The following is a 13723-nucleotide window of genomic DNA, read 5'->3' as shown; positions in this document are numbered from 1 at the left end:
CTTTTATTAATCAAAAAGTCTGAAAAGTCTGTGATACAGAACAAGCTCACTCAGATGATGCCCCAGCCGTCACGTAGATTAATTGGGGGTGAAACCACCGAGTTGATTGATCAACGCCCAATGGAGGCTGCAGTAGCATCTATCGAAGTGGACCCTTCTCTATCCTTTCTTTACCCAATTCCTCTCATCTTTTTGCTAGCTTTACCTTTTTCCTGACGAAGCAGACGTCTCTTCTGCAGGATGCACCTGCCACCTGCAGGGCTGCACCTTTGAATCCATCTGGCATCCGAGCCTACGTGGGCACGTGAGGCAGCGGTCCATGTTGGAGCGATGGCCATGCCCTCAGAGGTGAAGAAAAATAAAAAAGGTATAATATACTACAACCGACGAAAATAAAACGAGGTGACTAAACATCTATTTTACTACTGGACCGTCATCCAAACCGGTTATAGCTATCCCAAAAGACCATCTCCCATCGGGCAGACGCACTAATCGAAGGCTCTCTGGCTTCCCCGGGAGTGAGTAATGACCACATACAGATCCAAGCAGTGGTCCTATAGATAACCTGCAAAAAAATTATAGAAGTTTGTCTGTTAAAAATCATCTCATTTCTACAATTTCATATAGCCCAAAGTAATGCACATACTCCTATACGAATATGTCTCACAGTAATTGTCTCTACTCTATTTAGCCATGTCTTAAATAATGTGTAAATACTATTTGGAGGAGTGATATTGAATGCTATATGAATTGAGCGCCATACTAGCTTGGCCAACGGACAATCGAGAAAGAGGTGTTTGATGGTTTCATCGTGATCACAAAAACTACATCTTTAACTACCATCTCAATTACGATTTGCCAAATTATCCTCAATCAGAACCACCTCCTTGTGCACAAACCACATGAAGACTTTGATTCTTAACGGGACTTTGATCTTCCAAAGCAACGAGCCGTACGTGTGTTCTCCTCATCACCGGCAAGGTCCTAGCGAGTCCTCGCCGGCCGCGGCGCCTCCCATGTCCAGCTCGATCACCGTCTAATCCGAGCTGTCAATCAGAAAAAGGCCCACACCCTAACCTCGAACCCTCTTCCTCTCGATGTGAGTGTCCTACCGGAGACCTCAGGACCAGCGTTCTCTGTGTGAATGTTTGAGAGATGCAATTCCGCACTGATCACACGATGTGAGCACAGAGGGCGTGTACTGTGCTAGCTTCGTTTGCCATTGCCAGCGGCACGGACGAATGCAGGACGGCCTTGGTTAGATTCTAACTTCAGCTAGCTGCTGAATGATCTTGTACGTAGGCCATGAATGTCACAGTACGTGGGATGGGACCTTGGCAATGCATGTGCAGCGCCTGCTAATTTCCAGGAAGCTGTGATTCATTGCTTGGGGAATCTTCATTGAAATTCCTCCTCACAGTCCTACACACTGTAGTATTTACGGTGATTAATGGTGCCTTGTATCAATTGAAATACTGTCCCAGTGTGAACATGATTGACCCTAAGTCTTCCCCTTCAGCCAGTCTTTGTAGCGCTAGCTTCGGTCTTCCTGCGTCTTCAGAAGACATACTACTTCCACTCTATATATGCATCCCCTCCTCTCCTCTTCAAATCATCCACGCACTTCTCCTCAATGACTCCCCTCCACATACTGCCCGGGCTTCTCCTCCTTCTCACTCCTCGGTGCTCCTCTGCAGCTGCAAATGGAGACAAGCTGATGGCAGGCCAAGCGCTCGCTGTTGGCAGCAAGCTCGTCTCCAGAAACGGCAAGTTCGCGCTTGGCTTCTTCCAGCCAGCAGCTGCGGCGGGTAGCATCAGTAAGTCGTCTCACAATGTCACCTCCCCAAGCTCAGGCTGGTATCTGGGCATATGGTTCAATAAGATCCCGGTTTTCACTACTGTGTGGGTCGCTAATAGGGAGGAGCCCATCGTCCACCACAACTTCAACCTAACACAGCTCAAGATAGCAAGCGATGGCAATCTTGTCATCGTAGTAAACCATGCCGGCAACACGGAGTTTGTAGTTTGGTCCACTCACATCGCCAATAATATGACACAAACCAGCAAAAAAAACACCCCCACCACTAGTGTTGCCCTTCTCTTGAACAATGGAAACCTTGCCCTCACATCTGAACAGAAGGTGTTGTGGCAGAGCTTCGACTACCCAACAGATGTCGTGCTTCCTGGCTCTAAGTTTGGCCGTAACAAGATCACTAGTTTTAGCAGCCAACTCATCTCAAAGAAGAGCCTCATTGATCCTGGTTTAGGGTCATACAGTCTTGACCTAGAAGATATCAAGGGGTTCGTCCTCAAGCGCCGCAAGAATCCATCAATAGTGTATTGGCTTTATGAATCCTCCACAACATCAGCAATGAATCTTTTGCCACTAGCCCAGGCACTGCTAGATTTGAATCCTCAGACCAAAGGTTTACTTAACATAACATATGTTGATAACAACCAAGAGGAGTACTATATGGGCAATTTACGAGATGAATCCTCGGCTTCCATATTTGGCTTACTAGACATCTCTGGTCAGATAAAGATGAATCTTTGGTCACAAGCCAGCCAGTCTTGGCAGACAATATATGCCCAACCAGACGATCCATGTGATCCGCCTGCAACCTGTGGACCGTTCACAATCTGTAGCGGCAAGCCACATCCATCATGTGATTGTATGGAGAACTTCTCTCAGAAGTCCCCGCATGATTGGGAGTTTGATGATCGAACAGAAGGATGCATTAGAAATACACCGTTACATTGCACTCATGAGATAAACATGACAAGTTCAACAGACATATTCCACCCCACTGCTCAAGTTCAATATCCGTACAACTCGCAAAACATAGTCAGTGCTACCACCCAAAGAAAATGCGAAGAAGTTTGTCTCAGTTCCTGCTCCTGCACTGCTTATTCCTATAACGATAGAAGATGTTCTGTCTGGAATGGAGAATTACTTAATGTAATTCTGGCAAAAGGCATTGATAACACTGGAGATCATGTTCTCTACCTTCGCCTTGCCGCCAAAGATTTGCTGCCAAGTTTGAGAAAAAACAAAAGAAAACCAAATGTTGGAGTTGTTATTGCATCCAGTATTATTGGTTTTGGATTACTAATGTTCATGCTATTGTTACTGATTTGGAGGAACAAATTCAAGCGCTGTAGTCTTCTATCAATAAGCTATGACAATCAAGGTAGTTCTGGTGGGATTATAGCCTTTAGATACACGGATTTAGTTCGTGCTACTAAGAACTTTTCAGAAAAGCTGGGTGGAGGTGGTTTTGGTTCTGTATACAGGGGATTATTAAGTGACTCAGAGACTAGTGTAGCAGTTAAAAGGCTTGATGTTGCCCATCAAGCAGGAGAGAAGCAATTCAGGGCTGAGGTGAGCTCAATTGGATTGATCCAACACATTAACCTAGTCAAACTTATTGGTTTCTGTTGTGAAGGTGATCATAGGTTACTTGTGTATGAACACATAGTAAATGGGTCTCTTGATAGTCATCTATTTAAGGTGAGCAATAATGGTGATGCCGCTACCCTAAATTGGAATAACAGATACCAAATAACCCTAGGAGTTGCTAGAGGATTGTACTACTTGCATCAAAGTTGCCGTGAGTGCATTATACACTGTGATATTAAGCCAGAGAACATATTGGTAGATGGGTCATTTCTTCCTAAAGTTGCAGACTTTGGGCTGGCAGCGTGTGTGGGAAGGGACTTTAGCCGAATCCTGACAAGTTTTAGAGGAACCATCGGTTATCTTGCCCCGGAGTGGCTTAGCGGAGTTGCAATCACGCCAAAAGTCGATGTTTACGCCTTTGGCATGGTGTTGTTGGAAATCATATCAGGAAGGAGGAATTCAGCACATGAAACGTCATACAACACCAGCAACAATAGCAGTAACCAGCATGTTGAATATTTCCCCGTGCAAGCCATCAGCAAGCTTCATAGCGGTGATGTGAAGAGTTTGGTGGATCCACGGCTAAATGGTGAATTCAGTTTGGAAGAAGTTGAAAGGGTTTGCAAAGTTGCTTGTTGGTGCATCCAAGATAATGAGTTTGATCGTCCGACGATGGGTGAAGTTGTCCGGGTTCTAGAGGGTCTACACGAGATTGATGTGCCCTCGATGCCAAGACTACTTGCAGCTATTACAAAACAATCTGGTGTTGCAATGTAATAATAAGTTGTTGCTAATATTATTAGTCTTTGTTGATTTCAGAAATTTCTTGAAGTTCTAATGTGAAGAATAAGAAATAAAGGAAAGCAAGTTTGTAGTTGATAATTAGTCGCCTTGTTACCAATCATTGCAGCAAAATATGGCAAAGGATAGAAATTTTGTATGTGTATGTGTGTGATTATTTTCAGTCTGGAATGGGAACTTCCGAATTTCTAGTTACATATTCCAGGAATAGCTATTAGCACGCAGAAGCAAGATGCCATGCATGGATTAAATATTTGGAAACTGGGGTCCGTGGGTAGCCATATATTTGTTCAAGAAAATACATAGGCTCTATAATTACCTGGTCTTCTCAGTAAATTGGATAAGCCAATCATGTCATCTTGGTTTTGCATGTTGTGCTTGTCATTTGTGGGGTGCCAGTCTCTAACTCTAAACTCCAATCTAAAGCAGATCTTTGTCAGTGTACAGAACTACCTCTAACACACTACTCCCCCCGTTCCTAAATATTTGTCTTTCTAGAGATTTCAACAAGTAACTACATACGGAGCAAAATAAATGAATCTACTTTAAAATATGTCTATATACATCCGTATGTGGTAGTTTATTTGAAATCTCTAAAAAGACAAATATTTAAAAACAGAGGGAGTACTTTTTTTGAGTTGTTTGTTGTTTTTGAGATAGCTACCCACTTATTTCAAATGGACCCTCTGACACACTACTTGACGATGCCTTGACAGCCAGCAGAATTGCGGGGCGTCCGAGCTCACACAAAATGTAAACAGCGGCGACGAAGGCAAACACGATCACATGAGGCAGCGGGCGAGAATTGCAAGGGCTCGGGCAGCCCCATTTTTCTCACGGGCAAGAGAATGAGAATTGTCGGCCGGGGCCTGATTATCTTTGCTTAACCTCGAAAAAGAAAATTATTTGTCTTTCCTTTTGCTTGACTTCAACCCCATTTACAGCCGCGGCACAGCCAGAGTACTATTGCAGTTTATCAGAATCGATTGGTACGTAGTTGCAATCAATCAGAAAAAGTATGCATGAATACGACGGGTCTGTAGTTTTCTCGCCGACGGCGACGCGGCCGGAAATATAATGGCTTGTAGGTATACGGATCGGTCGATGTGCACGCCATTGTGATGCTGCCTGCTCTTGGCCTATTGTTACATCTTGCTATAGAATCTTTTTTTTTAGAGCAAGCATAAAGCTTAACTTGCTATAGAATCTTAATTAGGAGTCCCGTGACAAGGCGCATGCATTGACCTGAATCCACAAGTGACGCCTAGTGTTGCCACAACGGTCACTTTTGCGCGGGACATGCATTTTTACCTTTCAAAATAGGCTTTCGTTTCACTTTATGGATATGAAAAAGAAACCGTCAACTTTTTTCTTTTGGCAAGAAAGCAACCATCAACTTGAAGCAAGCAGTTCAAGCGCGTATGCGTATGCAACAAGAATAAATTAGAGACAAAACACCGTGTGGCAAACAAAATACTCTTTCTGTACTAAAATATTAGACGTTTTTGCAGTTCAATTCAGAAACATGTCTTATATTTTGGGTTCGAGATAGTAGTTACTCCCTCCGTAAACTAATATAAGAGCATTTAGATCACTACTTTAGTAATCTAAACGCTCTTATATTAGTTTACAGAGGGAGTACTAAGATGCACATGTGGGATGGGACGGTCACTTTTGTGGGAAAGGAGCAGAATATAGTTAGCGTGTACTAGCTAACTATATAGTGCTTGTAGTCGTCGCTAGGTGATTCATGAACATCGTTGTAATTTTTATTACCTCTGTTGTTTTTTGTACTGCCAAGATTGAAGATAAATAGATTGGAAGTTTCTTGCAAAAATAAATAAATAAATAATTTTATTATTTTTCTCTTGTCACCCAATTCCGCTTCTGTCACACACCAATCAACACCTATAACGATCATCTATCATAAATTTCCACTACTAGTCAAGGGATCAATCATCACACAAGTGGCAAAACGAAGACTATTCAAAGACATGTGCTATATTTGTTTGGTAGCATGGACTACTTCTCATACCCATACCGACGACTATGCACATATCAATCGATGTGACCTGTGACCGCATGCAAGTGGTTGCTTGCTCTTTTTTTTTTTTTTGAGGGAGTGCCTTCATAGAAAATACTAAGGCACTAGAGTATGGGCAGTTGAAACACTGGGTTAATGCCTTCATATGAATGTGTTCAGATAGCTTGCCTGAATACATTCAACTGCTGTATTCTTTCCTGTATCTTGTTACTTGTTGTTTTTCTTTCTTTTCTAAGGTTAGTTTTGTGTAGTCTTTTGTTTTCTATATTCTTTATTTAATTTGTTAAGACTCTCTTTGTACCTTAAAAAATCAATAAAATTACGCAGCAGAGTCCTGTTGTTTTTCTAAAAAAGATAGAAAATATCAAGGAAAAATCTTGTGCCCAGCCGGCTGATTTCTAGCAAAATTAGCCGGCTCGCTCATGTGCCATGCGATATGTGGCCTCGCATGTAGATCTCTACCTGGTACCCTCTAACCGTTTCTTTTTTCTTCTCAATTAATGTCATCAAGATTCGCGCTCGAAACAGATCTTCTTTCAAGTTCCATCCCTCTCGCCTCTTCCTCTCTCCTCTCAGTTCTCATGGAATGATGCTTGCAACGGAACATGTAGGTGATGGGAGCTAGGGAGGTCAAGTGTGGTCCAAATCTAGGCCAGTCAGCTCCTTTGCGAGGGGGCAATTCTCGAATAAATATGCTCCCCGATGTGTCATTGGCCAGATCCAAAGCAGCTGCTACGAGGTGTCGATGCCGCAGGTCAGGCCGCAAGGTGCTGGGAAAACCCATGACTGCTGCTCCAAGGCATTGTTGTTCCATGTTGCCCACTAGTGCTTCAGGCGGGCGCCGCTGGTTGTTGGGTGTCGTGCGAGAGATATCCATGCCCTGCTGCTGCAGGAATGAGCACTAATGATTGTGTTGGTGCTGACATGCTTTGGCAACATCGATGTTGTTGCAAACGACAGTAGGCGGAACGACGGTGCTGCTGCTGTTGAGATGAGTTTCTGCAAACATCGTCGGTTTCCCGCAACATCACCACTGCTACAAAGAATCTTGCATGTGCTTGTTTGCAACATCATCAACATTGTAGTGTGCTTGTCAGTATTTTCGCAGCATCATTGATGCTACAGGGAAGCTTGTCGGTGCTCGCTTGCAACATCATCGGCGCTGCAGAGTGCTCTCTAGTGCACGATTGGGTGGTGGTAGGGTTGCACCATCACTTGTGTTGCACAGGTCGCCGAGGATTGCAACATCGCCTATGTTACGGTGGCAACACGAATCATGTTGCGGACGTTTTGGTATAGCTAGGGGTGGCTAGCGGATCGGATTTCTCTCGCTCATGAAATGTAATGGCTTGGCAATCGACCGATTTTGTTCTCATGTTACCTGATAGATCAGACGCATAGTGCACGTCAAATATAAATTAGGAAATCCAGATCTATCTATCTAGGGATAAGGCGTATGTGTCGAGTTGTCTATCCAGATCCCATGTTCTCTACCATTTCGGGTCTTTATTATTGACATCCCAATCAAGGGTAGAGGACACTTCCATTGGTTAGCATAGAATAGTCAAAACATTTTTTCTTTTTGGTGGGGGGACTAATCGCAACTTGCAACCAAGTAGGGTATCTCCAAGGGAGACCCGTAAAACACCGGTATATGTTCGACCGGACATATTTCTTCACTTTTGCAATCCAATGAGGACTTGTATCAGTTCGCGAAGCTGTCCATACATCTAAATTCTGGTAACCACGGCCAATCATATAATCGTATTTCGGCCAGTTTTCCTCTCGTCCCTGGCGGCTGCAACCCTAGCCGCCGCCAGGGCCAATCTCCTAACGCCGTTCTCCGGCGGCTCCCCTCCGCCGGCGACCTCGGTCGTCGGTGGTGAGGGGGGGCGCCGGATTCACGCGTGTGGATCGATTTTTCTCCTTTATAGTTTAGGTTTTTAGGTTGTTCATCGTCTTTGTTTCGGTGATGGCGATGGTGGCGCTGAATAATGAATTTTCGGATCCTTCCCTGACGAGGCCATCAGTCCTATGGTTGGGGATGGATTTGAAAACCAGTCTGTTCAAGCAAGGATGGTGTGGCGGCGGCGGCATCCTTGTGGTGGACCTGTGTCCTCGGGCTCCGCCGTTGCGACGACGTTTGCTCCAGCGTCGACGCGGAGCTTGGGAGGTAGTCCAGGAGCGGATGCAGATTGTGGTCTGCATCGACGACATCTGGAAGACGGAATATCTACTGGGTTCGTGGTTTGTGGATGGAAGGTATGGTTTCCTCCTTCAGCGTCTTAGTCGTGGTGGAGTGCCAGATCTGGAGTTCGATGGCGTGTCCGAGGTGTTGCCCCGGTCTGATTCGTTCAACGGCAAGGGCTTCACTTTTGGTGAGCCACTTTGGAGGTCCGCAAAGCTGCATATCAGCGATGGAGCCGCGTCGAGTTCGGGTGAGGTGGTGATTCGTCATTCTTTTTTTCGGTGGCTGCTGTGGTGGTGCCGGAAGCAGTTGACGAGCGTTGGTGTCAAGCTCAGAGATGTTCTACTATCTTTTCAGTATTGTCATGTCGGTCTTTACGTGATTTGTACTTTGTTCTTTATGATATGAATGAGACACGTATTACCATGCAAAAAAACATCTAAATTCTGGTATTTTAGAGACAAACATGGGGAGTTTTGTCAGAGTGACATGCACTTAATCAATCACATGCATGGTCCCCCTCTTATCTCTCTCCTCCCAACCGTACGTGCATGCTCCCCATCTTCTCTCTCTTCTCCCAACTGGACACTAAATAACAAATATCCCACCACGCGCATGGTCCCCACCTACCTTTTCTCCTTCCATCCGAATACTTTGTAATTAGCGATGGATGGCTCCCTCCCGTATTATGCCCATGGACCATGTCCGGACATAAAGACGGACATATACCAGAGGAATCCACGGGTTGGCGTTGGAGATGCCCTTAGTTGGCTGCATTCATGCCGGTGTTGATTGACATGATCAACAACTCTTTAGGGGCACCTCCAATAATTGTAAGATAGGTGTTGATAGAATTTGCTACTTTTTTTATGATGTGCCATAGAATGAACTAGGAGAGAGAAGACGTACATAAGCCAACACAAGCTTCAAGGTGATGAGAGAATCCCAACCTTGTCATTCGTATTCATGCAGCACATTCATCCTAATTACTAAACAAGTTCGAGATGCCCCTCGGTTGACGCCGTACTCCCCTCATTCGGGTTTATTTAGTCTCCCTCATATTTTGGGCCAGGGTTTGCAAAATATGATTTATATAAGTAACAAAAATAATACCACTAGAAACTTCTTTCAAATATGAATTCAACAATATAACTTTTAGGACATATACTTTATATTTGTCTAATCAAATCAATGATCAAAGTTTGACCCAAAATACGAGGGGACTAGTAAACCGAAATGGAGAAAAAAACCACATTGAGCATGGCATTTTGTTTGGTCATAATAATATGTTACTAATGACCATTGCCTCAAAAGGAGCTCCTCATGGAGGGATCCCATTGCGGTAATTAACGGACCTCGGGTCCTATTTCTACTTGTCCATGGTTTCCTTTGGTTTAGATATGCATATCCATTGGTTCTTTGATTTATGTGAAGGCATGTATTCTTCCGCTTTGGTATATATGATCTGGTTAATACAAGCCACCATTTGCTTAAAAGAAAAAAACATAAAGCACACATGCCATTTGGTCCATGTGTATATCACACACGAACACATTCACTACCGCGGGCACCTTGATGAGAACAAATATTCTTCTTCCCGGCTATATTGTCTGCTAACCTCCTCCGTGCTTCCACCTTCAATCATTGTATAACCTTGTGCATCAATAACACCCATCACAACATTTTCATGGGATACTTGAAGACTCTCGAGTGTCATCTCCACTTGCCTCATGGTTGGTCGTTGACCTCCTTCCATCCTGACGCATGCCGCTGCCAACATAATTACTTCTTCAATCTTTTTGCCACCTTCCATCATGACCTGAGGGTCTAACACACTTGAGAGGTCACCTTCTGCGAGCAAACTGGTGAAATAGGCGACGAGGCTTTTCTCCCCGGATGATCGATATGAGCATGGTTTTTTCCTGGTGAGCAGCTCCATTAGGAGCACGCCGAAGCTATAAACATCGCTCTCCTCGGTGAGCTGTCCTGAGTAGCAATACATAGGGTCTAGGTACCCAAATGTCCCTTGAATGGCGGTTTCATCCCCTGTTTGATCTAGCGGGATGCACCTTGAAGCTCCAAAATCTGACACCTTTGCTATGAGAGTGCCATCTAACAAAATGTTTTGAGACTTGATATCCCTGTGGACTATAGGGAATGACACAGCCGAGTGAAGATACGCGAGAGCTCTTGCGGTCTCTGTTGCAATTCTTAGCCGCTCCACCCATGGCAATGAAGCTTCAGGTTCTTCGACATGAAGGTGATGGTAAAGTGTCCTGTTGGAGATGAACTCGTATACTAGCAACGGCACCTCTGTCTCGAGGCAGCACCCAAAGAGCTTCACCACGTTCCGATGATTTATCTGCGAGAGGATTGCCACCTCGTTGATGAACTCATCGATTTCCTTCTGGATTGCGACCTTGGACTTCTTGATCGCCACGACGTGAAGGTCTAACATGATCCCTTTGTACACCATGCCATGCCCTCCTCCACCGATCTCACGAGCTTTGTCGAAGTTGTTGGTGGCCTTCTCGAGCTCCACCAAGGGGATGATCATCCTCTCAGCTATGTCTGCCTTCTGCGACACCAATTGCTCTAGTAGATGTCCCCTGTTTTGCTTAAAGAATTTCTGCTTGGATACTTTTGCCCTTTGACGCTTCAGCTTCTGGGTCACAAAAATGGCACCAAGCACCAAGAAAAGAAGGGCAGCACCACTGCCGATTCCTATGCCGATACTTAAACCTGAAAAATGTCAGAAATAATGTGTCATGGTTCGGAAAACTCCCTGATCAGCAGAGGAACATTCTTTGCCCCCTGGTGTGCAATCTCACATAAGTACTATGTATCATCAATGGTGTTGTATATTCTCACCTAGACTTAGAGATGATTTGACACAGCCATCTCTGATCCGAGGGTTGCCACGGGAGCGGGGCGGACACACGCAGTGGTACCCTCCGGGCGTGTTGGTGCATACGCCGGAGCACATGAACTTATCAGGCTGCGCGCACTCGTCGACGTCTTGGCATCCGCCGGCGCCGGCGAGGTATGGGTTGCCCTGGTACCCGTCCTTGCACCGGCACACGTAGCCAGTGCGGTAGTTGTTGGTGACATTGCTGCATGAGCTGTGGCTGCTCCGGCACTCGCTCGTCCCCGCGTCATTGGGGCAGCCCGTCGCCGCCCACCCCGGGGGATCCTCAGCTTGCCGGAGCCGCTTGGAGTCCACCACCCACTCCAGCACCAGGGGCATCGCCGCCCCGCGGGAGGAGTTGGCGCGCGCGGCCGACGTGCCGAACCAGTCCGTCTCGGCGACGCGCACCAGAGCTTCACGCAGTAACGAGTCCATCTCCTGGGCCGGGTCCATCCCCGTGAAATTGACGCGGTAGTAGGGACGGCCGATGGTGATGGGCGTCTTGCAGCAGCCGACGCCGGCGCACTCGGCGACGTCCTCGGCGGAGACGGTGTTGTCCAACCCGTCGGTGACGGCGCAGAAGGCGGAGCAGCCGACGATGACGTTGTCCCTGTCCCCGATCAGCTTGGCCAGCACGTTGCACCCGGTGAGCACGAACCTGTTGAGCAACGCCGACACCACGAACGGGCCGCCGCCGGCGCCGGCGCCAAGGCCGCCCCACCTGCCGACGGCTCGGGTAGGGCCGCTTACCCTGCTGCCCTCGAGCTGCACGGCGCCAGCGGTGTTCCTGACGCGCACCGTGGAGTTGGCCAGCGAGATCTCCATGACCTCGAGGGTGCTCCCGGCGCCGCCGATGAGCAGCCGCTCTTGGCCGCTCGTCCGGTCGCAGGTGAGGTTGAAGCCCTCCAAGTAGCACCCTTCCCTGATGCCGAATGGGTACGGCACGCTCACGCCAGCGCAGATGGTCGGGCAGCCCGGCGCAGCTCCGGTGACCTGAGCCGCGGCCGCGGCCACGAGGGAGAGCTGCAACAGAAAGGGCAACAGGGCCGCCGCCGGAAGCTTCATCTTATCTTCTGCGTGCGCGCGTATACACCGTCGATACCCACCCACTGCGTACTCTGCTAAATATATCGATCCGTGCAGGTGCATGCATTACTATTCAGGCGTTGACCGACTAGGCTTGTCTATCTACTTGCAAGAAATATCTCATACAAGGACAAGGACACCAAAATATGACTTTTCTTCTTACTAACAATATCATTACAGATGCCAAGTTGGATTATTCAAAATCACAAGGATGATTTAAATTGGATTCTCCAAAATTACAAGTGTATGTGAGTTTACCAAGAAAAATACATATATGTTCTCATATTTTAAATTAACTTTAGTAAATGGTCAAATTTGTTTTGTAAAATCAATGTTACAATAAGGTTCCAAGATGACCAACAACCCTTTTTTTGTAGTGGGGGTAATAGACTGATGTCCCCTATTTTACCTAAAGAATTTCTGCCTTAGCATTTTACACTATGATGCTCTTGCTTTTTCTTACGACAAACACCAGCATTGTACTATTTTCTGAGGTTATTAAGGAAACTACTATGATTAAAGATGAATAGACCGAAAGTTCTCCAGCAAAAAAAAGAGATAGAAAGAAATTAAAACTTCATGGTTGTTGCCAATCAGTCCTCGAACCGAGGAAGTTTACAACTCATCTCGGGGCAAGGTTGGTCGGTAATAGGCGAAGCGTCAATATATGATCATATAAACGTTGCCCCCATTTTTAGGCAAGCCATCTTCCAAGCGTGAATCTCATTGATAGCAAGCTAAAAAATCATACCAAATGATTTGGCACAACTCTTAAATATTCTTCCGTTCATCTTCTACCAAAGGAGGAGGCAAATGGTGTTCTATGGCTCACACAGCTTATGAGGTTAGAGCATCTCCAGCCCCCCCCCCCCCCCCCCCTCCCCCCCTCCAAGGTCTGAAATCATGCCGCCTGGAGGCGCGCCGGCTATAAATTTGGCGTCGGGGCGATCGGGCTCCCAGCCGCCAGCCCCAAGTTGCTCCACACGCAGTTGTTTTAAAATCATACTCGCCTAAAATTCGGCCAAACACGACACATAATTCAACGAAATTTAGGTCCATTATTTTTTTACATATTGAAAACACATAATTTTTTTTAAAAAAACAAATACTACTAATGCGCCGCCGCTGTCCGCCGCGCCGCCTACAGGCCGAAGAGCTTGCCGAAGGCGCTGTAGTCACCGCCGTCGTCGTTGTCCTCCTCCTTCTTCACGCCGCCGAAGTCCTTGCTGCACCCTTCCCCCGAGTCGCCTTGGCGGGCGGGTTTGGTTGGCGGCGGTGCCTCGTAATCGCTGTCCT

General features: G+C 46.4%; 1 protein-coding gene and 1 pseudogene across 1 annotated transcript; one reads left to right on the top strand and one right to left on the bottom strand.

Annotated features, from left to right (window-relative positions):
* Positions 1 to 1630: 1630 nt before the first annotated feature.
* On the top strand, positions 1631 to 4882 carry LOC125529719 (G-type lectin S-receptor-like serine/threonine-protein kinase At2g19130 pseudogene; annotated as a pseudogene).
* A 5012-nt stretch (positions 4883 to 9894) lies between these two features.
* On the bottom strand, positions 9895 to 12452 carry LOC125529718 (wall-associated receptor kinase 3). Its single transcript, XM_048694143.2, has 2 exons — positions 11305 to 12452; positions 9895 to 11175 (listed from the first exon to the last, which is right to left on the bottom strand). The coding sequence occupies exons 1-2, from the start codon at positions 12404 to 12406 to the stop codon at positions 9992 to 9994; spliced, it is 2286 nt and encodes a 761-aa protein (XP_048550100.2). The 5' UTR covers positions 12407 to 12452; the 3' UTR covers positions 9895 to 9991.
* Positions 12453 to 13723: the final 1271 nt, after the last annotated feature.

This window comes from Triticum urartu, chromosome 5A, assembly GCF_056163025.1.
Source record: "Triticum urartu cultivar PI428250 chromosome 5A, HENAU_Tu73, whole genome shotgun sequence".
In the NCBI taxonomy this organism is placed as follows: Eukaryota; Viridiplantae; Streptophyta; class Magnoliopsida; order Poales; family Poaceae; genus Triticum; species Triticum urartu.
The sequence above is the reverse complement of the archived record's forward strand: the minus strand, read 5'-3'. Positions and strand labels throughout refer to the sequence as shown.

Coding starts and splice junctions, on each gene's coding strand:
- LOC125529718 (XM_048694143.2), bottom strand. CDS start 12,406: ATGAAGCTTCCGGCGGCGGCCCTGTTGCCCTTTCTGTTGCAGCTCTCC. Junction 11,176..11,304: donor CAAATCATCTCTAAGTCTAG/GTGAGAATATAC, acceptor GACATTTTTCAG/GTTTAAGTATCGGCATAGGA.